This window comes from Colias eurytheme, chromosome 15, assembly GCF_061535395.1.
Source record: "Colias eurytheme isolate Ceu_HAF_F1 chromosome 15, ilColEury1 Martin Lab GWU primary, whole genome shotgun sequence".
NCBI lineage: Eukaryota > Metazoa > Arthropoda > Insecta > Lepidoptera > Pieridae > Colias > Colias eurytheme.
Window position 1 is genome coordinate 11,788,514 of NC_142994.1, and position 27,995 is coordinate 11,816,508.

Below are 27,995 nucleotides of genomic sequence, written 5' to 3' on the forward strand. Positions count from 1 at the left end.
AGTGTCAACTGTCAATGTCACTCAAATGTCTCGATGCGGATAGTGGACACGTCTCACCGAATAGCGTATACTAAAACAATTTAAAATCTGTGTATTTCGTCATTTATGTATCGGATTATTAATATTCTTAATACTATACTATAAAGTTGTTATTAGTACTGAGAAAGAAACCCTAAAATAAAGGTATGCAAATTGCTTATTGCATATTTCATGTGTCTTATCAAAAAAAATTTCATGTTATATCTATGTTTCTATTAAAATTAAAATGTTAGAGAAAGTAAATGTGATGGGAAGAGCTTAATAATTGAATGACAATAGTTGATGAGCCTCGGTACGATTGATAAATCTATTTATATGTACCTTTTCAGAATCATGGGGGGAGTAGAACAACCCTGTTATACTTTGATTAATTTTCCAACCGATTCGGAGCCTTACAATGAGATGCAGCTTAAAATTGACCTTGGTAAGTTGATTTCTTAACTTACTTACATGGCACTTCAGGCACTATTCAATTTAATACATATAATAAGTGTATTCAATTATTGCATCAATATGTCAATAGGCAAAACATTTGTATCTATAAAAACACTTGCAAAGTAATATTTCTTTTACATATTGGACCCCATTTCATATTAAGTTCCCATGTTTCAGAAAAGGGAGATATTAAAAAGAAAATAGAAGCTCTGAAAAAGACAATTGGAATTATTTTATCCGGGGAGAAGATACCTGGTCTCTTGATGATAATCATCAGGTTTGTCCTGCCGCTACAGGATCATACCATCAAGAAACTGTTGTTGATCTTTTGGGAGATTGTCCCGAAGACCACACCTGATGGCAAGCTGATGCAAGAGATGATTCTTGTCTGTGATGCTTACAGAAAGGTAATAAAGTTTATTAAGAAGTTGATTTAGTAAAATAACATATATATTAAAATAAAAATATATATTAATAAATATCAATAAGTATTATTTTACAGTTTTATTTAACATAAAAATTCAAAAGTCCAAATATTGTTTGAATAAAAAATTATTAATTAGCTACGTCAAAACAGAAAATTTTTAATCCCTCCCCATATATTTTCTTTTACTATGTGGGTGAAGCTACTGTTGCATAGCTCGTACATAATTTTAAACATTATCAAAGTTTCATTGTTTGCATTATTTTATTACAACTGATCACAATATTATCTTGCTATCATACATTTTTAGGACTTGCAACACCCCAATGAGTTCTTGCGTGGATCCACCCTGCGTTTCCTCTGCAAGCTGAAGGAGCCTGAGCTCCTGGAGCCCCTGATGCCAGCGATCAGGACTTGCCTTGAACACAGACACTCCTATGTGAGGAGGAATGCTGTGCTTGCGATTTTCACTATTTACAGGTGAAATAAATGATTGACATATTCAAATGAATGTACCAGATTACATTTTGATTATCTTTTCATTAATTTTAAATATTCAAAATAATGATAATGCGTCCTAAGTTGTTGAATGCAGCAAATGTGTGTATCCTACTAATGTATAAAATGCGAAAGTTTAAGAGTATCAATGTATTTATGTTCCTTACTTCCTCTAAAAATTACTATAGAAAAATAAGGATTGACTTGGATTAATTGAGGACATTATTCTGAAATTATAACAATTCTACATTAATAGGAACTTTGAATTCCTCATCCCCGATGCTCCGGAGCTGATAGCCAACTTCCTGGAAACGGAGCAGGATATGTCGTGCAAGCGTAACGCCTTCCTGATGCTGCTCCATGCTGACCAGGAGCGAGCACTCTCTTACCTGTCCTCCAGGTTGGACAGTGTGCATGGGTTCGGAGATATTCTGCAATTGGTTATTGTGGAGCTGATCTATAAGGTAAGTTTTATTTTTTGAGGGTTTTTTTGCCATGTAGTTTTTTACATGCTGTCTATTAGCTTCACCTGTATGTTTGTTTGTAACCAACTTCTTTGGGCGCGATTTTGACCCACTTTAAATGGCCAGATTTCGTTCAAACTTTGTAGATTTATTGAGGACCATAACAATACACTAATTTGATAAAATTATTCCATTTTTCTATTTGCAAAAAGCGTGTCTTTTAGTTTTTTTAGTTTATTTATTTATAGAAAGTGTTTTTGCAATAAAGGTCTGTTTGAATGCTTGAAAAAAAAAGTGTTTGCTCACAATGATCATTTATTTGTGACTGACTTAATTTAATATGTTACAGAAGGATAAACAATTATGTATAATTTATTGTAATCACTAAACATTTTCTATTTAAAAATAGCTTTCTGGCTCTTCTCTGTTGTAACTCTGAACCAGATTATAAATTCTATGTATTTTGATGACTCAAAGCAAAAGTTGATACTTTGGGTGACCTTAAGAAATAATTGTATGCTCTAATACCACAATGGATATTTTTGCTAGCAGTGCAAATGCTATCCTGGACCTCTGTAGCAGGTACTTGGATGCATTTAGCCGCACATAATATGTATCTCCGTTTTGTCATTTTTTACATTTCTATACTTCTATACTAATATTATAAAGAGGAAAAGTTTTCACGCATAAACCTCTCAACCGATTTTGATGAAATTGGGCACAAACAATCTTTAGACCCTGAGAAAAAACATAGGCTACCTTTTATTGCGAAATATGTACCACGGGCGAAGCCGGGGCGGACCGCTAGTCGTTACTAAATTTAGTGTACGCTATGTTTTAATTACTGTATGTACAATGAATAATTCTGTTTAAATAAATATTTAATTATTATTTTTTTAATATTAAGACGGACCTCAACCGCCGGTGCAGCCTGAAAATCAGCGCTGTTTTTGTGCAGCATTTTGCTGAGGCTGTATCCGTTTGCTAATCTTAAGATAAATTTTGTAATGTTAATAATGAACAAGTACCTTCTAGGGAAGCGCGTTCCATCTTAGACCACATCTCAGCTTAACATCAGGCGAGATTGTGGTCAAGCGCTTCCCTATTACCAATTAAAAAAAAAAAAATGTTTTTGGCTGTGTTTTTTGCAATAAATTTATTTTATTTTTTTCTTTCTTTCAAATAAATAAAGGTGTGCCACGCGAACCCGGGCGAGCGGTCGCGGTTCATCCGCACGGTGTACGGGCTGCTGAACGCGCCGAGCGCCGCCGTGCGCTACGAGGCGGCCGGCACGCTCATCACGCTGTCCAACGCGCCCGCTGCGCTAAAGGTTAGCTTTAACCTTACAAACATCAAAAAAAAAAAAACACTAAGCTAATGTAGATGTAAAATTATTTTCCCGGTTTCAAATAGTACCTTATTTTTTGTGATTTTTCTAAAGCTTTCGATTATGTAGAAACACAGTTTTGCAGTTATGCAAATGGGTGTCCCACAAGGTTCTATTTTAGGTCCGGGTTTATTTTCAGTATATGTAAATGATTATGTATGTAAATGATTTTATATTATTCAGGCTTGTTTATTTGCTGATGACACTTCTTTGATTTAAAACGCATACAAATTAAGACATTAAATTATAGACTCCAAAGTGGTGAACAGCTTATAATTTATTTCTAATCACTAAAAAACGGAATAAAAAATTGCTGATAAAAAATTATTTCAACAGGCAGCAGCGGCGTGCTACATCGATTTGATAGTAAAAGAGAGCGATAACAACGTGAAGTTAATAGTTGTGGGCAAGCTGAGTGCCCTCCGGGCGGAGGGCGGGGAGGGTGCGGCTAGAGCACTGCCGGACCTCGCTATGGACGTGCTGAGAGTGTTAGCTGCGTCTGATTTAGATGTGCGCAGGCACACCTTGCAACTTGGTGAGTTATTCTTTCTTCTAGATAAGGGATTTTAGGAATATTTTATGGTATGGTAGATTTGGCTGTATCTTGTGTTAAATTATTCATAGAGATTTTTTTTCATAATAGTGATTGTGTTGCGTGATATTTTTGAAGTGAAACTTCTTTAGGCGCGTTGAGGGTAAAATTTCAAGGTCGCGTCATGGCAATATCGTCACGTCATGGAATAAGGCGACGATTTTAGTATCTTTCAATCTTACTAAAGAAGTTTCACTTCTTACACGTGTGCTCGGCAGACATGCACTTTTTTTTTCAAGTATAATTTTTTTTATGATTTTTTGGGTGTATCAGCCTTGGAGTTGGCGACGCCGCGTCACGCGGAGGAGCTGGTGGGGGTTCTGCGCAAGGAGGCGGCGCGCGCGCACAGCGCCGACCACGACGACGCGCACAAGTACCGCCAGCTGCTCGTGCGCGCGCTGCACCGCGCCGCCACCAAGGTACACCCCCCCCCCCCCTCCCCAGAGCTCAAATAAGTGTCGTCATAAATGACCAGCGACATAACTAACTTGATTAATTATTTTTTTTTAATGAAACTTTTATTACATCGTCTCAAACATTTTGGTCTGTGTAGCGTATGTCGCGTGACGGTCGGCTGCCGAGTAGGTATAAAGCAGTGTTCGGAACCGTACGATAAGAACCGTACGTGCCTAAGTTTCACTTTTACCGTGGTTTCATAAAACCACACAACATTTTTATATTTATTTATTAATTCTTTATTGCTCTGAATAAATTACAATTGAGACTTAATCTAGGATACATTGTAACAACGCGGCCTTATCGCTAAATAGCGATTTCTTCCAGACAACCGGTTGTATAGAGAGAAATTAAGTAAAGGATAGGAGATGTCGACTTCGAAATTATTATCATGAGAGATTAACTTTGAACAAAACATTATTAAATCGATTTTCAACGAATTTATTACAAATACGTACAAACATTAAAAACCTTCCAATCTATTGCATGTTGAAATATTTCAAATGTGTTAAATTATGTCCCCTAGTCAATGGAAACTTGCACTAATATACCCCTCCCGCTCAGTTCCCCGAGGTGGCCGGCAGCGTGGCCCCCGCGATGGTGGAGATGCTGGGCGACGGCAGCGAGGCGGCCGCGCACGACGTCATGCTGTTCCTGCGCCACGCGCTGCACTCCTTCCCCGACCTCGCCTCGCAGGTCTACTCGGTGAGACTTAGTACACTGAAAGAAAGAAAGAAAGAAAATACGTTTATTCGGCAATCAGTAAGACACAATCAACACTGGTCACATGGCACTTGCAACATGGCACTTACAATTTGGCAGTTGTCATTTATCACTGTCCATTTGTCACACAGTACACACTACGTACACACGTCAAGTGACACTAGCAACATTATACACTTCCACCATGATTAATAAATAATTTGTGTATTGAATTGATACTTTTGTAAATCATTAATACCTGTTTCATCAAAATACATCTAGCTATTTAAAATCCTACTGATAAAATATGTATTGTAATTGTAATTATTTTAATTTTGACACTTTCCAAATTCAAATATACCACAATTGACAATTTGTATAAGATATTTTTTTTCCTAAAATAACATTTCATGATTTTGTCTTTAGTCCATTGAATAAAAAGTTCTAGAGTGCGTGAGTTAGTAACGTAAGATGTTTCTTCGGAAACATGTCAAGAGTCCCTAGGTAATAAACATACTAAAACCCCGGGCCACTAGGAGGAGCCCCGGAGTGGGGGGAGGGGGAAAATGGGTCCATTTTTTCATTTTTCGCTTAAATCTCAAAAACGGTACATGTTAGAGAAAAACTTTCAAGGAAAAGTTGAAAGGCCATAAAATTATCTACAAGTTGTACCTGAATCATTTTTTCCTATATCCTACCGTTTCTGAGTTATACGCAGTAAAACATGATTTTGGCTCAAACAATTTCCACATCAATCGATCAAAAAATATTTCTTTCTTCCAAAAAACTCAAAAGTGCAACTTGTGACCGGTACTGATAGATTGCTCTTAATTAGTTCTATAATTGATAAAATAAACACATTCCTTCATGGAAGCCTTTAGGAGGAATCGATTGTCAAAATATTATATTATGGTAGTTTGAGTTACTGAACTTGATCTTTTTTTTTTCTTCCAAAAAACTCAAAAGTGCAACTAGTGACCGGTACTGATAGATTGCTCTTAATTAGGTCTATAATTGGTAAAATAAACACATTCCTCCATGGAAGCCTTTAGGAGGAATCGATTGTCAAAATATTGATGTTTTGCATTAAAACAAAACATGTATTATGTGTCGAATAAAACACACAGCGTTGGTGAAGAAAGCTGTCTATGAATCCTATATATCTCTATGAAAAAGGGTCACCTTACCGAATATCGATGGATCTTTCACCTCACTAGCAAGAGCGCGTCCCTAGTATGTCATCTGTCATCGCCAATTTGACATCACCTTTGAAGCGCTGTCATCTGCCTCTGCCGGCATAGCATCTTCATCAGCAAGCAGTAAACTGCAACGCTGTGTGTTTTATTCGACACATAATACATGTTTTGTTTTAATGCAAAACATCAATATTATGTGTCTTTCTAAAACACACAGCGTTGGTGAAGATGTGTTTGATATCTGCTGGTGAAGAAAGACATACAAACGCTATGTTGAAAATAAATTATCTTGTTAATATTGTAATACCTAAGAGTATTAACAACTTAAATTTCATTCCTTTCAGAATGTTAAATGAACCTCTTGTATTGTAAAATAAAGTTATATTTTAAATTCTAAAAACAATACAAGGGGGTTATGTAGCAACAACAAAAATAGTTTTTCTTTCATGTAAGAACTAACCATATATCCTCTAAATTTTAAATTATTCTCCTCAGATAATCATAAGCCAATACTAATGAACTAAGTCTTAGAACCTAAGAACTGATTTATTATTTCTCTGTATCTTTGAAACAAATCAAAGTTCAAATAATAAGATAAAAATAACATTTTAAAAATTATAACTCAAAGGAAGATCAATGTCATCAAGGATAAACAATGGAGCCTCTAAGGCTAAATACTACAGTAAATAACATCTGTATATAAAATAACTATAATACCAATGTTAACACAACTGTACCTTAAGCTTTAAGCATGTTTGTTACACATTGATCATTACTTGGATCTTAAATCAATTACAATTAATTAAATAATTAATTAAACAGTTTAAGGTTACCTTAAAGTAAACCAGACTCACTGGCACTGGCTAAATTGACTGATTGACAGTAAAACTTTATAAAGGACTGTATGGTCCTTCCATTGCCTCAACAGGTTGGTGCCCTTACCACCTTCTTGAAGCCACTGCTGGACAGGGTTGCTACTGCCTTTAAGATCTGGAAGGACCTTATCTAGCCAGACATAAAGGTTTGTGTTGCAAGCTTAAAGGGTCCGCCCCTCTATAGATAAGAATCAATTATCTACTTTTAAGACTGAAAATCAGTCCTTTGTTACTTGAACCAACCTTTCCACATGGGTCACTGGGCATATTTATGTGTCTGGTTGTCCTCACAACCGACCCCTGATGGATAATATGTTGTTGTATCCATTTTATATCCAAATTCAGGTCAGGTTATAATCTTATTTTGCTGCGATAAAAAACTCTATTTTGAGATCTTCAGAAGTCATGTTCATGTCATGAGCTTCTCGGCCTGACCCCAGTAATAGCATAAGAGCTCCTGAGAGAATAGGGTCAGCTTGCTTATTATAGACCTAGGCTAATTAAAATTAATTAATTTAATTTAATTAGCTAAATAGAATCTCTGTGTACTAGATTACATGCATTCTTCTTTTTTTTTTTGCATTATGAAAGTCACCTCCTGCTTGGAGGATCATATGTTGGCACTGTGGAGGGGCACCACTACCTAACTGCTCTTTCTCCTTTGCTCTACAATGGGCTTTTTTCTCCCCCCCCCCCTTTTCTGACTGAGCAGTTGGGGGGTAAGGCCATTCACCAATGGTCTGAGTGCTCCTGACTTCCGGGTCAATAACCATATATAACCATAATAGTCAATAACCATAAGCCATCTTTAGGCGCTTGACATCGAGTTGCGGAGAAATGCCCGTATATTATTATTATTTATTATATTAATCATAAGCCACCCTTGGGTGCTATGTATCTGCCCGGGTCCCGGGGTGCGAGGTGCGCTAGTACACTTGGAGGATTATCCTTGGAAGGGAATATTCAGCCTAGGCGTCAGCTCCATCAACGACTGCAGATGTCGCATAATTCGAAGCAGGCTTTGGCAAATATGCCCTGGCACTGCACCTCTTTGGATAGCGGAATGGACCATATCAGGAGCCTCCGAAATATATTTCCTGTTGTACAAGGTAGGAGAAGCCACTCCGGTACAGGTAGATTTCTTGAGAGGCAATCTAAATCAAAAGCCATTTAGGCGTCCTGGAAGCGTGCCAAGAGTTATTCTCAACTTCTCATCTAGGTCAGGTCATTGACAAAAGTGCTGATGTTGCGCTTGCTTTTGAAGATTTCTTTAGTAGTGTCCCTGCTAGTTTAACTAAGAATTTAAATTCGTCTTCAGCGCTTGCAGAGTCTTTATTGAGGGATCACGTTGCTGAGTGTAACAAATTATTTGAATTGCGACACGTGACTGCTGATGAAATTGTTAAAACTTTTAAAACATTAAATTTAAAAAAAACATGTGATCTCTGGGGTATGTCTGTAAATTTAGTAAATAATATCATAGAAAACATTGCCAATCAACTAGCGTTTATATTTAATCAGTGTTGCGACTGTGGTATATTCCCTGATTTACTAAAGTTTAGCAAAGTTATTCCTTTATTTAAAAGTGGTGACCAAGAAGACAGTAATAACTATAGGCCAATTTCCATATTACCAACTTTGAGCAAAGTCTTCGAGAAACTAATTTTAAACCAATTAAATAGTCATTTTGCATCAAATGGTTTACTGCACGCCAAACAGTATGGATTCACAAAGGGGCGCTCTACCACTGATGCCGGAGTAGCTCTTTTGTCACATATATACAAAGCATGGGAAAATTCAAAGAATGCTTTGGGGATATTCTGCGACCTTTCTAAGGCTTTCGACTGTGTAGAACATTCCACTCTATTACGGAAACTAAATTTTTATGGTATCAAAGGTTTAGCTCAGGATCTCATAGCTTCATATCTTCAGAACAGGGTACAAACCGTTGTCGTTAATGGAGAGAAATCTCGCGGTGCGCCGATTAACATAGGTGTTCCGCAGGGATCTATCTTAGGACCGTTTTTGTTCTTAGTGTATATTAATGACCTACCTTATTATTTGCAGGATATGTGTGAAATAGTACTGTTTGCAGATGACACCTCATTAATTTTTAATGTGGATAGACATGACACAAATGTTGACGAAGTAAACTCTGCTCTTTTACGCATATCCAATTGGTTTAATGCTAATAATTTACTATTAAATACAAAAAAAACAAATTGTGTAGAATTTATCCTCCCAAATGTAAAAAAGGTGAAAAGGAATATTATTTTAAACGGGGAGGTATTAAACCCTGTGGAATCGACTGTTTTTCTTGGTTTGACATTGGATGAGAAGCTTCAATGGGGGGCCCATGTCACCACCACCGCTGCTAAGCTCAGCTCAGCTGCATATGCAGTTAGAAGAATAAGGCATCTCACCGATGAAGAAACGGCTAGATTGGTTTACTTTAGCTACTTTCATAGCATAATGTCCTATGGAATTCTGCTATGGGGCAGGGCTGCAGATATAGAAACTATATTTATATTACAGAAAAGAGCCATACGCTCTGTATATAATTTGCGTGCTCGAGACTCACTAAGAGATCTCTTTAAGAATACTGGTATCCTTACTGTACCGTCGCAGTATATATTTAATAATATTTTATATGTACATAATAACGCTTACTTACACACAAAAGTAGGAGATAGACATTGTTATGACACAAGAAACAGAAATAAAATTGAAATGCCATTATTCCGGCTAGCTAAAGTTAAAAATTCATTTATGGGCCAAGGTATACGCTTTTACAACAGAATTCCTCATAATATTAAAGAGTTTAGTAGTTCTAAATTTAAATCTTATATAAAAAATGTACTTGTCAAGAGAGCCTATTACAGTATTAAGGAATATATGGAAGATAAAAACCCATGGAGGGTTGTCGCGTAAAAACCACAGGACAGTTCTTTGGCATATTATGATATTACATATTATGTAATTTGTAAAATTGTAAATCTGACATGATTAAAAAGAGCAACTATGGAGTTTCTTGCCGATTCTTCTCCGTAGATACTGCTTTCCGAATCGGTGGTAAATGTTAAAAATATGTACTTAACGACGTTTCAAAAGTGCTTCTAGAAGAAGTCTAATTGAATAAATAAATGTTTGAGTTTGAGTTTGAGTTTGAGGTACAGTTACTCAGTTGTGAGGGCTAAGAGAGTTAGCAACCTTTGTATGTGGGCGACCAAAGTCTGATTGGTTGCTTGGGCTACAGGATGTGCGCCCCTTTCCATCTACTCAGAAGCATTTTTATTGCATACCTATGGTACACTACATATAAGTCAGAAATTCTAAGGCCAAGTCCCCTGCTTCCCTCTCCATTTCTCTGACAGGTAAGTACTGTTCAGATGTCCTACTCAGCCCGCATCCGCGGTATCTGTAGTTAGGAAGTGACAAACTTGTTCTTTTACAAAGACTATGACATTTCTGTGTATGTTGTCTTTTCCACAGCTCGTAAGTCTTGTGTAGCATGTAGAGGGAAAGCCTTTCTCTCTTGGTCTGCTGTGCGCGAAACTCTAGAGAAATACCTGGAGGCGACAACTGTACAGTCCTCTCAGTGTTAGATGTCTAGAACTGTCTGCAACTCTTATTTAGTGCAAGACATGGTCCTCTTAATGACTACCACAGTATGCTCTATCTTTGAAGCTTTTGGGACTAGCAATAACACAGACATTTCTATACTATCACACATGAGGCACAAGTATCCAGGTTTACAATGTACATTTTGTAATTGATGTGCCAAACCTGCTTTCCCAAAATCTCTATGGTCTCCGGGACCTGTAAAGTTAATTGGAACAATCCTTGTAGACAAAAAGATAATTGTCTAACTAGAAGGCTGTGGCTCATTCTGTGGCTTTACTAAAATCTCCATGGTCTCCGAGACCTGTGAAGTTAAATTATTAGAATAATCCTGATAGTCTAACTAAATCAGAGGGCTGTGGCCCTTTTTGTGATTGGAGTGCCAATCAAGCTTTACCAATATCTCCATGGTCTTCGCGACCTGTGAAGTTGAATTGGAATAGTTCTGCCCATCAGGCTTTACCAAAACCTCCATGGTCTCCGCGACCTGTGAAGTTAAATTGGATTAGTCATGGTAGACCAAAAAGATAATTGTCCAACTAAACCAGAAGGCAATGGACTTTATGTGGCTGTAGTGCCAATCAAGCTTTTCCAAAATCCTCACAGTCTACAAGCCCTGTGAAGTTAATTTTGTAACGGTCTCAATAGACCAAACTTAATAGCTTAAATAAAACAGAAAGAGGGCACCTCTAGCTTGTAGGGTCTCCGTGACCATTTGAAATGGCTGCAATATGCAGGCAGAAAATAGGCCAATGATGCCTGATTGTACAAGCCAATCCTGGCCTTGGAAGAATCTCATTACTGTTACCAATGATGTCTAATTTTACAAGCCAATCCTGGCTTTGTAAAAATTTAATTAGTTACCGTTATAACCTGTGATATGTATCAAAATTACCTGGTTAATACCTAGGTGTTTAGGTGTCTCAGATTGAATATCAACCTGGCGGAGCCATCAGCTCTTATTGCCAGAAGCATATCTGAATGTAAGTATGGCATATATTTTTCTGTGTCTTTCTGGACACTCAGTTCTTTCAGCATAACCATACTAAGCTAATCATGGCTAAGGACGCCTTGTACATATTGTCAGTACATATTTTTGTAGAAGATACAAATAAAAAATACAAAGATTTTGGTTACTTTACTGTTGATATTATAAAAATTTTATCACTCCTGAGTGTTAATTTTAAGGCAAGCTCTTTCACTTAAGTAAGAAAGGAACTAGATAAACATCATTATCATCGGTAACATTATAAGCAAGAATGATATCATTCAACTGTTCGGGGATATGGTAAATATGGGTCCTTGATGATGATAATGTATATAAACATATCTACATCTCCTAATATGCAATGTCTATTTCTTATGATTTTTCAATACTTATTCAAATAAGTACCCATAGAATCAAAGCTTATTCTGGTATCAATTGACTATGAAAACACGCTCTTTATGTTAAGAATTATTTACCATAAACTAGGTAATCTCAACTTGTAGTAATCAGTACCTCATACTGAAAATTGTGTGAGACCGTTGTTCACATTATACATTCTATATCATATCTTAAGTAATGTAAAATCTATATGTGACATGTTTGATACATGATAGATATGTAAATTATATTATAATAGTTAATTAATAATTTCTTCTCTTTAGAATATTGTGATAGACAGGTTTTGTACCTATCTAAAATATCAGTACCTCTTAATTGTTTTGAACTAATTGTGTAGTAGTGGGCACTAAGTAGTAGGTACTCACTTTTGTTGAGGTAGTTACAATTGAATGGTCAAAGTGATTGAGATACCTCACTACCTGCTGCTGGGGCTCGTTAGTCATAGGGGATCACGGTCGATTCCATAAACCTAAGTACCTTCTACCTAGGTAGCCTAACGATATCTTACAATTCTGGTTAAAAGCAATACTTGACACAGTAACCAATGTGCCTGTGTATGATAAATAAACCCGATGATAATATAGCGATCTCACTATAGGCATGCATTGTGTTTTATTACTAATTACCTACATCTAAATATTGATGTATTTGTGTCAAATACTGTGAAAATATGTATGCCACGTGTTGCATGGAATTCTATGCACGAGTCCGGACATGTTATGACAAGTCTGATTGTACTTACGGAATTTCTCGTCTCCCGGTCTCTTGGGCAGTGACGAACCATTGCTTCTCTCGTCCTCCGAGGACGAAAAAGAGTTCCCGCCACTATTATACATACCAAAGCACCGGTTTTCGAATTTTCTTCCGACAACGTGGTCTTTTGTGTTTCATATTGGAACTAATTCCGTTCCTAAACCAATTACTACTAAAATTTAACGCTTTATGTGTTTTATTCAGGTAAAAGTAACTTAATCTGATCACTTTTACTAGAGATAAATACTAATTATATTCTGCGCGATGTTATTGCGCACGAATTCATAAACGCTATGCCGGCAGAGGCAGATGACAGCGCTTCAAAGGTGATGTCAAATTGGCGATGACAGATGACATACTAGGGACGCGCTCTTGCTAGTGAGGTGAAAGATCCATCGATATTCGGTAAGGTGACCCTTTTTCATAGAGATATATAGGATTCATAGACAGCTTTCTTCACCAACGCTGTGTGTTTTAGAAAGACACATAATATTATATTATGGTAGTTTGAGTTACTGAACTTGATCTTTTTATTTTTTTCTTCCAAAAAAACTCATAAGTGCAACTTGTGACCGGTACAGATAGATTGCTCATAATTGGGTCTATCATTGATAAAAATACCAGATTCCAACACGGAGGCGTTTACGGGGAATTGAATTTTATTAGAGTAGTTACGATACTTGAACTTTTTATTTTTTTTCTCCAAAAAAACTCAAAAGTGCAACTTGTGACCGATACTGATAGATTGCTCTTAATTAGGTCTATAATTAGTAAAATAAACACATTCCTCCATGGAAGCCTTTAGGAGGAATCGATTTTCAAAATACTATATTAGGGTAGTTTGAGTTACTGAACTTGATCTTTTTGTTTTTTTCTTCCAAAAAACTCAAAAGTGCAACTTGTGACTGGTACTGTTAGATTGCTCTTAATTAGGTCTATAATTGGTAAAATAAACACATTCCTCCATGGAAGCCTTTAGGAGGAATCGATTGTCAAAATACTATATTAGGGTAGTTTGAGTTACTGAACTTGATCTTTTTATTTTTTTCTTCCCAAAAACTCAAAAGTGCAACTTGTGACCGGTACAGATAGATTGCTCATAATTAGGTCTATCATTGATAAAAATACTAGATTCCACCATGGAGGCGTTTACGGGGAATTGAATTTTATTAGGGTAGATACGATACTTGAACTTTTTATTTTTTTTCTTCCAAAAAAACTCAAAAGTGCAACTTGTGACCGGTACCGATAGATTGCTCATAATTAGGTCTATCATTGATAAAAAAAACAGATTCCACCATGGAGGCCTTTAGGAGGTATTGAATTTTATTAGGGTAGTTACGATACATGAACTTTTTAACTAACTACCCTAATAAAATTCAATTCCCCGTAAACGCCTCCGTGGTGGAATCTGGTATTTTTAGCAATGATAGACCTGATTATGAGCAATCTATCTGTACCGGTCACAAGTTGCACTTTTGAGTTTTTTGGAAGAAAAAAATAAAAAGATCAAGTTCAGTAACTCAAACTGCCCTAATATAATATTTTGACAATCGATTCCTCCTAAAGGCTTCCATGGAGGAATGTGTTTATTTTACCAATTATAGAACTAATTAAGAGCAATCTATCAGTACTGGTCACAAGTTGCACATTTGAGTTTTTTGGAAGAAAGAAATATTTTTTGATCGATTGATGTTGAAATTGTTTGAGCCAAAATCATGTTTTACTGCGTATAACTCAGAAACGGTAGGATATAGGAAAAAATGATTCAGGTACAACTTGTAGATAATTTTATGGCCTTTCAATTTTTCCTTGAAAGTTTTTCTCTAACATGTACCGTTTTTGAGATTTAAGCGAAAAATGAAAAAATGGACCCATTTCCCCCCTCCCCCCACTCCGGGGCTCCTCCTAGTGGCCCGGGGTTTTAGTATGTTTATTACCTAGGGACTCTTGACATGTTTCCGAAGAAAAATCTTACGTTACTAACTCACGCACTCTAGACCCCCCTTGGAGGGACTCATTCAATGGACTATCGCAGAAACTTCTTGAATGCGTGAGCAACATTCGCGTCGGCAAAATCGCCCGCTCAGCGCTGTGGTTGTTGGCGGAATTCGCCGACACAGAAGAAAGGGCTTTAGCCGCACTTGAGATTCTTGATAACGTCATACCAGCGGCTAAAAATGCTGATGCAAAGGTAAGTCTTTTTTTAACTTCTTCTAATATAAGTCGTATATTTAGTCAATTAGACAAAAAAATGTGTGTTGTGTTGTGTTTATGTGTTTATTTTCAGAACTTTGTTTCTTTTAAGTGTTGTGATGTATGATTATTAAAATTAAGTTATATTTATTTGTAGTAAGATTGGTCAAATGTTTTCCAATTGATTAACGAAATTTTAATGGAAAAAGCTTGCATAAGAAATGATAAAAATGGGCGTGTGTGCCGTGTGCACACGCGTCAAAAGTGAAATTTCTTTGGCAAGATTCAAAGATACCAAAATCGTCGCCTTACTCTATGACGTGACGGTATTGCCATGATGCGACCTTGAAATTTTACTCTCAACGCGCCTGAAGAAGTTTCACTTCAAAAATAAATTCCACCAGGAGGAGGAACCAGAGAAAGCAAGCAAACAACCGGAAGCACCAGCTCGTCAATTAGTTACAAGTGACGGCGCGTATGCGACACAATCTGCTTTCAACTTGCCCCAGTGAGTATTTTCATATTTTTCTATTTCCTGGTTGTGTGGTACTAATTTGGTTATCTTTAATGGACAAAATAAGAAAATTCATAGAGGTTGAACAAAAGTGGGCCAAATGTTGATCCCTGGTGAACTCCAACGTATATCTTAAATGGTTATAATAAACCCAGCAGCAAATTTTATTGTTTATTGTATTAACTTCATCAAACATATCTTGAATTATTTTCACAAATATCTCTGGTACTTTTTGTATTATGATTTGCTATCCAGTTTTATGTGCACTCTATCAAACGCTGTCTCTAAATCAATGTAGGCAATTTGTAAAAATTATTAGTTGATTTGCTGCAATAAAATCGACTGACTTTCTGGCGTACGTTAAATTAAATTTGTTAATAATAATAATAATAAGCGCGTAGGGATGTGACGACCCCATCGCCCACGGGTGGAATATCTATTGTCTACGTGACAATAGATATTCCACCCGTGCAATCAGTCAACCCGCAGGACACCTTGTGGCGGGGTGTCGGGGAGTAGCGACCCCGCGGGAACCGAGTGCTCCCGGGGGAGGCCCCTGTCTTCATCTCCGGCTCGCCTTCACCGGCCGGTCGGAGTGAAGCCTGACGAGGACAGGACCCCCACCTCTGGCTTGCCTTAACCGGCCGGCCAGAGTGGAGTCGCGAGAGCTTTTAGCTCGAAGGGTGGATGCGAATCATAAGTGGCGAGTGGGCACGTGATGCTGGACCCTCAGGGAGCGCGTGATCGTCGTTTAAAGTCCAGGGACGCCTCTCCACCCTTAGCTGCTCGCAATATGTTGCCCCCTTGTCGCACTATTGCAGCGACTTATTTCGGGGGCCCATACAGTGAGAGGGCGAGTCACCACCTGCCAACATATTTTTACTTTCTTTTAGTAGAAAGGCAGGTGCCATAGTTTCCAATAGTCCCCAAATACCGGCCCATTTAACATCCCACCCCATAGCCCAGTTTATTTTGTTTTTCCATATCTCGCAATAGTCCTACATCGGCCGCGGACTGCCTAGGACTCTGTAGTGCAGTCATGGGCAGGCTGCGGCTGGTGTCCCACAACACAGTAAAGTTCTCTAAAGGGCCTCTGCGTGTTGGATCCGTGTCCCCACGTAAGCCTTCCAAAGGACCGGGTACCTTCCTTATGATGGTACCCGAGTATTATGGAATGAGATACACATAATAATAATAATAAAGCCTTTATTTCCGAAAAAGTTGACATATATAAACATACAATTTAGAGATTACTTAACACTTAAAAACAAATTTCACTATAAAATATCCCTAATTTCGGTATGCCTTACGGCAAAGGCCTCCTCCAACTCTTTCCATTGTACCCTGTCTGCTGCCACCCTTGTCCAAAAGGGCCCTGCGGTCGTTTTTAATTCGTCCTCCCATCTCCTAGCTTTGCGACCCCGGCTCCTTACTCCATCCCTAGGGTACCAGACAGTAACCTGTTTGCTCCATTTTTCTTTTTTGCAGCGGAGCATATGTCCAGTCCATCTCCATTTTAGTTGGTCGATGTTTTTAAGGATGTCTGTTAATTTTGTTTTATGTCTGATGTCTGTACTCCTAACTTTGTCTTTTAGTTTCAGACCCAGCATGCTCCTTTCCATACCTCTTTGACAACTTGCTAGTTTATCCCTATGGCGTTTAGTTAGAGCCCAGGTTTCGCAGCCGTATGTTATACAGGGTAGGATGCAGGTATCAAACGTTTTCTTCTTGATCTTAATTCCCAGAGTCTTGCTTTTCATGATTTCTTTCATGGCCCAGTATTTCTTCCATCCTGTTGCAATTCTTTTATCTATTTCTTTGGACATTTGATCATAAGGTGATATAATCTGGCCGAGATACACATATTCCTCTACATATTCAAGTTTTTGTCCATTGATGGTTATGTCTATGGGTGATGAATTCGTCATAACTTTAGTTTTACTAGAGTTCATTTCTAGACCCACTTCCCTGCTTCTGTCTGCTAAAGTTTGTATCATGGATTCCAGTAGTAGCGGGTCTTCTTCTAATAACACCAAGTCATCAGCAAATCTGAGATTATTCAATCTTGATCCATTTATGTTAAGTCCCACATGCTCCCATTCTAGTTTCCTGAACATTTGTTCTAGCACTGCTGTAAACAGCTTTGGTGAGAGTGGATCACCCTGTCTGACACCCCTTTCAATTGGAAAAACATCTCCCATTGATTCCAGTCGGACACTAGCTTTACTTTCCTTATATATGTTTTTGATAATGTCTATGTATAAATTTGGAATTCCCTGCTCTTTTAAGCTTTGCCATACGAATTCGTGTTTGAGACTATCGAAAGCTTTAGAGTAATCTATAAATGCCAGATAAATAGTTTTATTGTACTCATTGTATTTTTGGATAAGCTGTTTAATTGTATGTATTTGATCAATCGTACTGAATCCTTTTCTGAAACCAGCCTGTTCTATCGGTTGGTTTTCGTCTAGTTGGTTTGATACTCTGTCCAGGATAACTTTTGCGAAAACTTTATATACGTTCGAAATGAGAGATATGGGCCTGTAATTCCCTATATCGTCCTTTGCACCTTTCTTGTACAAAAGTATTATGTGCGATTCTGCCCAATTGCTTGGAATACTGCTTGTATATAAAATCTCATTAAAGATCCTGGTAAGTATTGGGACTAGTTCTGTGATTGTCCCTTTCATCAGTTCATTTGTAATTTTGTCAGGACCAGGCGATTTTTCCATCTTTTGACTTTTAATAGCTTTCTCTACTTCCGATTGTAATATTTCTGGTATATCTTCATTAGCTTCCGTCGTGTATTGTTGTATTTGAACATGTCTTCTTTCAGTTGTCTGTGTGTTAGCCTGATTTGAATATAATGAACGATAATAGTTTGTCGCTATACTCTTGATTTTATTACGAGTTGTAACTTGCAGTTCTTTGTCTCTTAGCTTTGGTATCCATTCTTTTCCTTTTTCTCTAAGTTCTTTAAGTGCTTTCTTTGTGCCTCCCGTTTTGATAATATAATTTTCCAGGGTTTTGTGTCGTCTATTTATTCTATCTTTCCTCATATTTTCGCGGATCTGTTTGCTAAGATTGGAGATTTCTTTTTGGTTTTCTTTCTTATTAAGTATCAGTCTCTTTCTGTCTTGAATAAGTTTTAAAGTTGTTTCACTTAAATAGGGTTCTTTCTTCTTGTTTGTTGTTGTACTTGCCTGTTCTTGGAGCTTGTTTTCTACTTTTTTGTATTTCTCATCTAGTGACATATTTGAGTTAACAACTTCCATTAAGTCTTCTGTAGTTTCGAATTTCTCCCCCTTTTTGCGCGTTAAGTAAATATTTTGAACGGCTCTTGGTCTAGGCTTCTTTAAACCACTTGCTTTGAGACAGCTACGTACCATACGGTGGTTGGTATTAAAGTTTAGGTTTTTCACTATTCCCGTATCACTAAATAACTTCGCTTTGTTGGTTATTATGTAATCAATTTCATTTCTGACCTTTCCGTCTGGAGATATCCATGTCCATTTGTTGTTGAGCCTTTTGCGAAAAATGGAATTAAGAAGTGTTAAATTTTGCTCAAGCAAGAATTCTACTAACTTTTCTCCATTTCTACTTCTTTTACCTTTCCCATATTTCCCTATTATATATTCTTCTCCAGTTATTTGGGTACCTACTTGTGCATTGAAATCCCCCATGAGTACTAAATTGTTTTGAGAGTATTTTTCTGAAAATTCCCTTAGTTTATCATAGAATGTATCTATTTCTGCTTTTGATGCTTGCTCTGTTGGCGAGTAGACTTGAATTAATGTCCAGTTTTTCTTATGTTTGGGTAAGTTAATGTGTATTGCCGCTATTCTATCTGATATTCCTTCAAACGCGGTGATGTAGTTCTTGAGTTTTAACTTCACCAAAAAACCTACTCCTCTATGTCCAGAGACTTCGCCTTTATAGTACATAATATAATTACTTCTCTCTTCTATTCCTTCTCCTAGTCTCCGCATTTCACTTATGCCCAAGATGTCCCACTTGATGGTTTCTATAGCTAACTCTAGTTCTTTCAAACTTTCTTCTGTTCTCAAGGTTCGCGTATTAAGTGTACATATATATAAATTACTTTGTTTTTGTATATCTTTTTTTGTGTTGAATTTAGTTGGCAGATTTGTTGGAGGGTGGTGGTCGTCTTCCCCCACGGTGACCAGCCGGCTTGGGGGGCATTTTCTTGATGTTTGTCTTATATCTATATTTGTTTTATTATTTCTTTGTTTGTTCCGGTCGGAGGGGGCCTTTACTTGTTTTTTGAAATCTCTGAAACAGAGGCGGATCGTTCGCGCGATACATATGTAAGGATGCTTGGCTTGATTACTCCTCTTTGGGTCTTAGCATTTTCATCATACTTTGTGTTCAGTTTTTTCTGAGATGAATCGGTTGGAGAACCTGATTGTTCTCTTTTCCTTTTTTCACGATGGCTGTTGTTGGGTTTCTTTACAATTAGCTTATCGTATTTTATAAATGCTACATTCCCATTTTTTCTTTCTATTTCCACTTGTTGCTGTAATTTTTTACGTGTCTCTAGTACTTCTTTAGAGTAATCCTCTTTTACATATACGCCTGGAGGAAGGTTTCGCTTGTTTTTCAAAATTATATGTTTCTTCCATATAGTTGTTAGTGATATTATAACTGGACGGTTCTTATCTGATTGTTTTCCGATTCTTTTAATATTACTTATTTCTTGACTATCTAGATGTATTCCTGATTCCACAACAGTTTCTTTCACTAAATCCACTAGTTCTATTTCTGTCTTCCCCTTTTCTTCAATGCCGAAAAGAATTAAATTTTTTCCTCGTTTTTCCTTTTCTAAAAATGATATTTTTTGTTCCAAATTACTGACTTTAGTTTTAAGGTTGTTATTTTCTTCTATCAATAATTTCATCTTTTCGTCTAAGGCCTCCATTACATTTTTCGTTATTGCTGTTGTTAATGTATTTGTTTGTTCGTTAAATTTTTCGTTAATTTTTGAAAACAAAATTTCCATTTGTTTTTCCATATTATTTTTGGGTAATTCGGCTTTGAATGCTGGTAACACTATCACTACTATTTATGGTTGAAATGTCAAAGTCAATGTTTGTTGTCACTTGTCACTGACAGTTTGTTTGATATTTGACAGTTATTGTTCAGTGGAATGTTAACGTTTTTTTTTAGGTTATACTAATCAAATAAAAACAGTGATTTGTTTTGGGAAGCACTGTATCAAACACTTTAACACTATTTTGGGATGTTTTTAAGCTCTAGGTAAGATTTAAGCCTAATATGAGTTTAAATTGTCACTTTTGCACTATTATTTCAATAATATTCACAGAGATCACTTTCGTACGTCTTTACACTTTCGTCACCGGAACCGGAATTCAATTAAATTTGTTACGGCTCTTTAAAAAATATATGGACCTTTTGCTAACCCAGTATTAATTAATTGGCATGATGGTTGATTAATGATTATGTACATTGAAGTGTGTTAACGTTAAATCCGTGATTGTTATCTAAAGTTCTGTTGTCACGAAAGCAACGATAATTAAAATCGAGGTTTAGTAACGATTGGTGCAGTCATAAAGTGGATAGTTTACAATTTTTTTATTTGATATTTTTAACACACGTACAACCCTCATTATCCGATTCGAACTTGACCGGTATTCTTGACGTTGTATAATTTGAACGCTCTAATTAAGTTGAATGTCCGTCTGACAATTGACCAGTTTTCTTGACGTTTTATAATTCGACTGCTCTGATTAACTTGTGCGTGTATCAGGGCGTCAACAGCCGACACAAAAGAGGGTCTGTCCACCGCGATCCGCGCAGGCGACAGCTTCACAGCAGCCTGCGCCTGCTCCGCGCTGTGCAAGCTGGCGCTGCGCTTGCCGCCCGCGAGACGTGCGCACGCGCTGCGGCTGGCCGCGCAGCTGCTGGCGTACCACAAGCTCGGTGAGTGGGGGGAGGGGGGGACAGTTACACAGCAGCCTGCGCCTGCTCCGCGCTGTGCAAGCTGGCGCTGCGCTTGCCGCCCGCGAGACGTGCGCACGCGCTGCGGCTGGCCGCGCAGCTGCTGGCGTACCACAAGCTCGGTGAGTGGGGGGAGGGGGGGACAGTTACACAGCAGCCTGCGCCTGCTCCGCGCTGTGCAAGCTGGCGCTGCGCTTGCCGCCCGCGAGACGTGCGCACGCGCTGCGGCTGGCCGCGCAGCTGCTGGCGTACCACAAGCTCGGTGAGTGGGGGGAGGGGGGGACAGTTACACAGCAGCCTGCGCCTGCTCCGCGCTGTGCAAGCTGGCGCTGCGCTTGCCGCCCGCGAGACGTGCGCACGCGCTGCGGCTGGCCGCGCAGCTGCTGGCGTACCACAAGCTCGGTGAGTGGGGGGAGGGGGGGACAGTTACACAGCAGCCTGCGCCTGCTCCGCGCTGTGCAAGCTGGCGCTGCGCTTGCCGCCCGCGAGACGTGCGCACGCGCTGCGGCTGGCCGCGCAGCTGCTGGCGTACCACAAGCTCGGTGAGTGGGGGGAGGGGGGGACAGTTACACAGCAGCCTGCGCCTGCTCCGCGCTGTGCAAGCTGGCGCTGCGCTTGCCGCCCGCGAGACGTGCGCACGCGCTGCGGCTGGCCGCGCAGCTGCTGGCGTACCACAAGCTCGGTGAGTGGGGGGAGGGGGGGACAGTTACACAGCAGCCTGCGCCTGCTCCGCGCTGTGCAAGCTGGCGCTGCGCTTGCCGCCCGCGAGACGTGCGCACGCGCTGCGGCTGGCCGCGCAGCTGCTGGCGTACCACAAGCTCGGTGAGTGGGGGGAGGGGGGGACAGTTACACAGCAGCCTGCGCCTGCTCCGCGCAGCATTCATTTTTTATTAATAAATTGTTTAACAATGTTGGTTTGCAGACCTGACAGGCTTTTGCCTACCTTTGCGCAAACTGTCAAACCTATCTAAGCTGTTTAGTTTGCTTTTTCGTATGTACGTAAATTAGAATAAATTTTGCTTAGTTTTCATTTTTTGGGTCCAGATGTTCACACGTCATCCTACGAATAAATTTTTCTATAAACAGATTTGCAAATAAATAATTATTGGTATTGTTCCCTTCCCACAATACTCGACCACCACAAAAAAGAAATATTACGAAATACCAAAAATATTTTTATTGATATAACATTATGTTTTTAGAGGGTGCAAACGGTCTTACAGCGGACGACATCGAGCACGCAGCGGTGTGCATACGCGCGGGCGCTGAACGACCTCCAACCATCACTGAAGCATTACTGACTTCCTCTAGACAAGCTCTTGCTGCATTACTGGCTTTGCCTGACCGTGCGCAGCCTGAATTGTTGCCTGAGGTTGAGGTAAGGGAGGATTAAGGGCCGATTTTTCAATCCTTGGTTTAAATTTATCCGTCCAATAAAGTATTACACGAACATTTTAAAATGTCATCTGTAATCTGTCAAATACGGACAATTAGAATACATTTTTGAAATGGTAGTTTAATATGTTATTCGATGAATAAGTTTTAACCAAGGATTGAAAAATCAGCCCTAAGTGAAAATAAATATAGAAGCATAGTGCAGGGAATCATGTGCAATGGTACAGAACATTTTGGTCCTTCGAGCGGGATTGATGTTTTCGTTTTGCTACTGGATTTAGTGAACAATTTATGGTAATCTATTAGTAGTATATTAGAGTTAGCCAACAACATTAAGCCAGCTTTAATACGTACGCAACATATTTAATAATCAATCAATCAATCACAGTGTACGCAATAATCGAATTGAATGCCAAATTATTATAAAACTAGCTGTGCCCTGCGGTTTTACCAGCAGTGCTCCACTCCTGTTTGTCTTAGCGTGATAAAATATATCCTATAGCCTTTCACGATAAATGGGCTATCTAACACCGAAATAATTTTTCAAATTGGACCAGTAGTTCCTGAGATTAGCGCGTTCAAACAAACAAACAAACTCTTCAGCTTTATACTACTTTACAACCAATTTTTTTTTCAGGCGGATCGTGCGTTGACAGCTGTAGAAAAACGTGTGGAAGTGGAGCGTGGTATAGCGTTCGGTGCGCTCGCTGGAGCTGCCACCGCGCACCAACACGACATGTTCGAGCTCTCGCTCAACAAGGCTGTGCAGGGTGTGTACACACACACACACAGACATTCAAACACATACACTTATATGTGCCACGCAGATAGAAACATTAAATATTCACATACGCCTACATACAAATGTGCCAAATAGACAAACATTAATTATTATGGGTCACGCAGCACATTAAACATGCACACACGCACACACATTTATACGTGAATGTTACTCCAAGTAAATGTTATTAAACTTTACAATGGACGAGTAAAGGTTCTTATAGACACTGTGCTTTAAAATATTTATATGCAATGGTAAATTTTAATTATTTACTGTAGTTATCCCTTTATGGGTACGTTTTGATAATAATCACAATCAAATTTATTCATGTAAATATTAACAAATTTTTATTTCACTTCCTACACCTCTTACCTTTCACCTCGTGTTCACAGTTCAATCATCACTCTCACGATTGTAATCTATAATAAACTATCAAATTATTGAAGTGAAACTTCTTTATCGGGGTTGGACAAAAATATAGTGTAACATTTTTGCGTTACGCCGTACGCGCGACATTTTTGCGTTACGCCGTACGCGTGACATTTTTGCGTTACGCCATACTCGTGACATTTTTAAGGTCATAAAGAAGTTTCACTTCTTACGTGTGTACTCTAGTACACGCATACATTTTTTTATAAATAACCCATTCCACACCCAGGTCGTCCATCAGCCAGCAGCACATCGGGCGGCAAGTTGTCCCGCGTGCGGCAGCTGACGGGTTTCTCAGACCCGGTGTACGCGGAGGCGATAGTCGCGGTCAACCAGTACGATATCGTGCTTGACGTGCTCGTTGTTAATCAGACTGGTGAGTTTTCGATCAAATTATCGTTAGTTAAAAGTTAAAATTTAAATGTTCGTCCAGTGCAGTTCTGAAAACTGGATTTAAAATTATTGTATATTTAAGTCGTTAATCATTTAGTTTGTCATTCCATTAAGGGATTATTTGCATTTTGTTAGATTTAATTTTAAACCATGACACTTGAGCTTTTATATTAAAAAAAAATTGTATTATTTAATGTCCAGTTTTAGTTATTCTTCAGATCGTCAGGAATGATTAAACAAATGTTTCGGGAAACAAAAAACAATTAAAATATATTGCGTTATATAAGACAAATCATTTTCATACATAAGCAACAATAATGGTCCAAGTAGGGTCCCTTGAGGAACTCCATGTCTGTTTTATTCATATGTGGACTTATATGCAACCATCTTGGTCTTTGTCAATATTTATTATTTCCTCATATTGTTTTCTATATGCCAGATAGGTTTTTATCAAATTCTAGGAGCATTTATGTGTGAAGATATTGTGATTTACTAAGTCAAATGCTTTCAAGAGATCAAAGACATGTTTTACTGCTGGCGATTTTTTTATCGACATTCTCTGTTACTGTTTTAATCACAGAGAAGCTTGCATAGTAGATTTATTAATCAGATTTTTTTTATTTATATTGATTACATCTTTATATTAGTTAAAGGGCGATAATTTTTCCCTTTAAGTGTAACCCAAAGTGTGTTGCGTGTTCCTAGAGGACACGATAACCATTTATTAGAAAACTTCTCTTCTTTAATTGGCGGTAATATTTCCTGTTACATATAAAACGATGCGTGTTGTCCGTTCGCAGAGGACACTCTGCAGAACTGCACGGTGGAGCTGGCGACGCTGGGCGAGCTGCGGCTGGTGGAGCGGCCCGCGCCGCTGGTGCTGGCGCCGCGGGACTTCGCCACCATCCGCGCGCACGTCAAGGTGGCCTCCACGGAGAACGGCATCATCTTCGGCAACATCGGTACGTGCACAGAACAAGTAAAATTCTGCCTTGCACTTGTATGCACATGTACAGAGTCTCCTACCTGGTGGTAGGAGACCTCCTATCACGGTGTTTGTACACACATACCCACAGAACATATAAAAGAGGTTAGAATGGCAATAATTCGCCGTTCATAAGTGTCGTTATTGATGATGATAATAATGATATTATTGTTAATGATGCCAGTGTACGAGGTGTCAGGCGCGTCACTGGACCGCGGCGTGGTGGTGCTGAACGACATCCACATCGACATAGTGGACTACATCCAGCCGGCCGCCTGCTCTGATGCCGACTTCCGCACCATGTGGGCCGAGTTCGAGTGGGAGAACAAGGTGGGAGAATGTTTAACTGATTGTTATTCGTTTTGTAGTCGTAGGGGTGGGAAAATCTTTAAAATAGTACAATAGAGTTTTTCTTTGTTGCATAAACGTTTAAATAAAATTAAAATAGTAAAGAACGAATATAAAATGTAACAATGATGATTTGATGTTACTTGCATAATCTAGTGATCGTGATGCGATGCGTGATGTATTAAGTACTAAATGGAAGAAATTCATTAGAATATAACAAGTGATACAACACAATTTAAATAACAATTTATAGACACGATATAAGACGTAATAAATCGATTGCGGTGCGTTTGTCTTGGTAATGTATTGTTTTTTTCTTTAAGTATTTGCGGAATTTGGGGGATGGAATGAACGTTGAGAAACTTAAATAAAAAATATAAATTATTAATCACAAAAATATCCAAGTCATCTAGTAATAATAATATTTTTCTCAGCCTATCATTTATCTTAATTAAAACTACAATTTTTTTCTAGAAGCTAATTTAATTCATTTTTAATTACCAGGTGTCAGTAAATACCAGTATTACCGACTTGCGTGAATATTTGGACCACCTGCTCGCATCCACGAACATGAAGTGTCTCACACCAGATAAGGTAAGTCCTATTTGATTGTGGAAAAGCCGTTTTTCGTTTTTCTCTTTATTTTTATGTTTTGTAATAATTTTCTGCCTCTTTTTTGAGAAGTTGTTATTAAACTAATTCATCAAATAATTAACTTTTTCATCACAGATGTTGGAGTAGCTTGTTTAACACACATTTAAATGCATGCGAAAACAAAAAAAATACTTTAGCGATATTTGACCTTTCCAAAGCATTTGATTCTTTGGAACATTTCATTTTGTTCCTTGAAATCAAATGCTATATAATTATTAGTATTAACTTTTTAGCACGAAACCAAGTAGCTGTATATGTTTAGAATACGATACAAACCATTGTTGTTAAAGAGAATCTGGGCGATGCGTTGTTTAACTTTGGTGTTCCACAGGGATCTACTTTGGGTCCATTTTTATTTTTGATATATTATGTATATTCAAGGGTATCTTATTACTTGCAGTTTACGTGTGAATAAGATATATTCGCAGAAATCTATATTTAATTATTCTATTTAAAATATCTTAACTTATTGATTTACAGTTACTAGTTAATAATAATCGTAAAATGATATTCATGGTATTGAACTTGCTCCCCCCGAACGTAAAAAAATTTGCAACGAGTTAACAGAGGTAATATTACCCTGCGGAAACCTATCTATCTACTCTAAGCAGGGAGACAGTATACCTGTTGATTTATCTATCTATCTATTCAGGCTTTATCCGGGCAATGCGGGTTCATGGCGGCGAATCTATACGCCCGTTCTATCTTCGGCGAAGACGCACTAGCGAATCTATCCATAGAGAGCGCACTGCACCGCCCCAACGCGCCTGTTGTTGGACACGTCAGGATACGGGCTAAGAGCCAGGTAAGCACAAAGTCATACAAAAAAAAAAATTGGTTGTCTGTAAAGTCGGTTTACTGACGATAGTTGAACGTAACAACGTCCGATTATGCTTCTCTGTCGCTCGTTCCGCGCTCTCGCTTGCACTTCAAGCCTTACATGGAACGCCTCAGAGCGAGGTAACGCCGCATGAGTCATGTTTTTTCGTGCGTGCTGCCGACTCTATCGAATTATAAGACGTTGTCACGTCAAAAAAAGATCGAGTGTACCGCGCACACGTGTCAGAAGTGAAACTTCTTTGGCAAGATTCAAAAATAACAAAATCGTCGCCTTACTCCATGGCGTGACGGTATTGCCATGACGCGATCTTGAAATTTTACTCTCAACGCGCTTGTACAAGTTTCACTTCAAAAATTATTCACTGTACGTGTACTAGAATTACATATGCAATTCTAGTCAAAAATTATTTAATCTCATATATTTATATGTATGTACTTAAAAATATATAAATATGTGCTTTAAAATGTTAACATTTTAAAACTTTATTTCTAAACAATTTTTTTTTCTAACAGGGCATGGCACTCAGTCTCGGAGACAAGATCAATCTGATGCAGAAAGCGCCGACACACAAACAGACGGAAAATGCGATCCCCGCTGCGTAAATATATATAATTTAGGATGTAGGTTAGATTTAATATTATATCCTTGTAT

The 27,995-nt window shown here is 38.3% G+C and overlaps 1 protein-coding gene across 1 annotated transcript; it reads left to right on the top strand.

The window, feature by feature from the left end:
• Window positions 1–22: 22 nt before the first annotated feature.
• Window positions 23–27,995, top strand: betaCOP (coatomer subunit beta). The gene is made up of 20 exons (XM_090109987.1): window positions 23–183; window positions 369–463; window positions 652–881; window positions 1,209–1,378; window positions 1,653–1,860; window positions 3,053–3,190; window positions 3,584–3,782; window positions 4,113–4,258; window positions 4,860–5,000; window positions 14,868–15,023; window positions 15,430–15,533; window positions 21,328–21,500; window positions 22,721–22,896; window positions 23,551–23,683; window positions 24,353–24,499; window positions 25,317–25,478; window positions 25,686–25,831; window positions 26,354–26,443; window positions 27,156–27,308; window positions 27,857–27,995. The coding sequence occupies exons 2-20, from the start codon at window positions 373–375 to the stop codon at window positions 27,944–27,946; spliced, it is 2,853 nt and encodes a 950-aa protein (XP_089966113.1). The 5' UTR covers window positions 23–183; window positions 369–372; the 3' UTR covers window positions 27,947–27,995.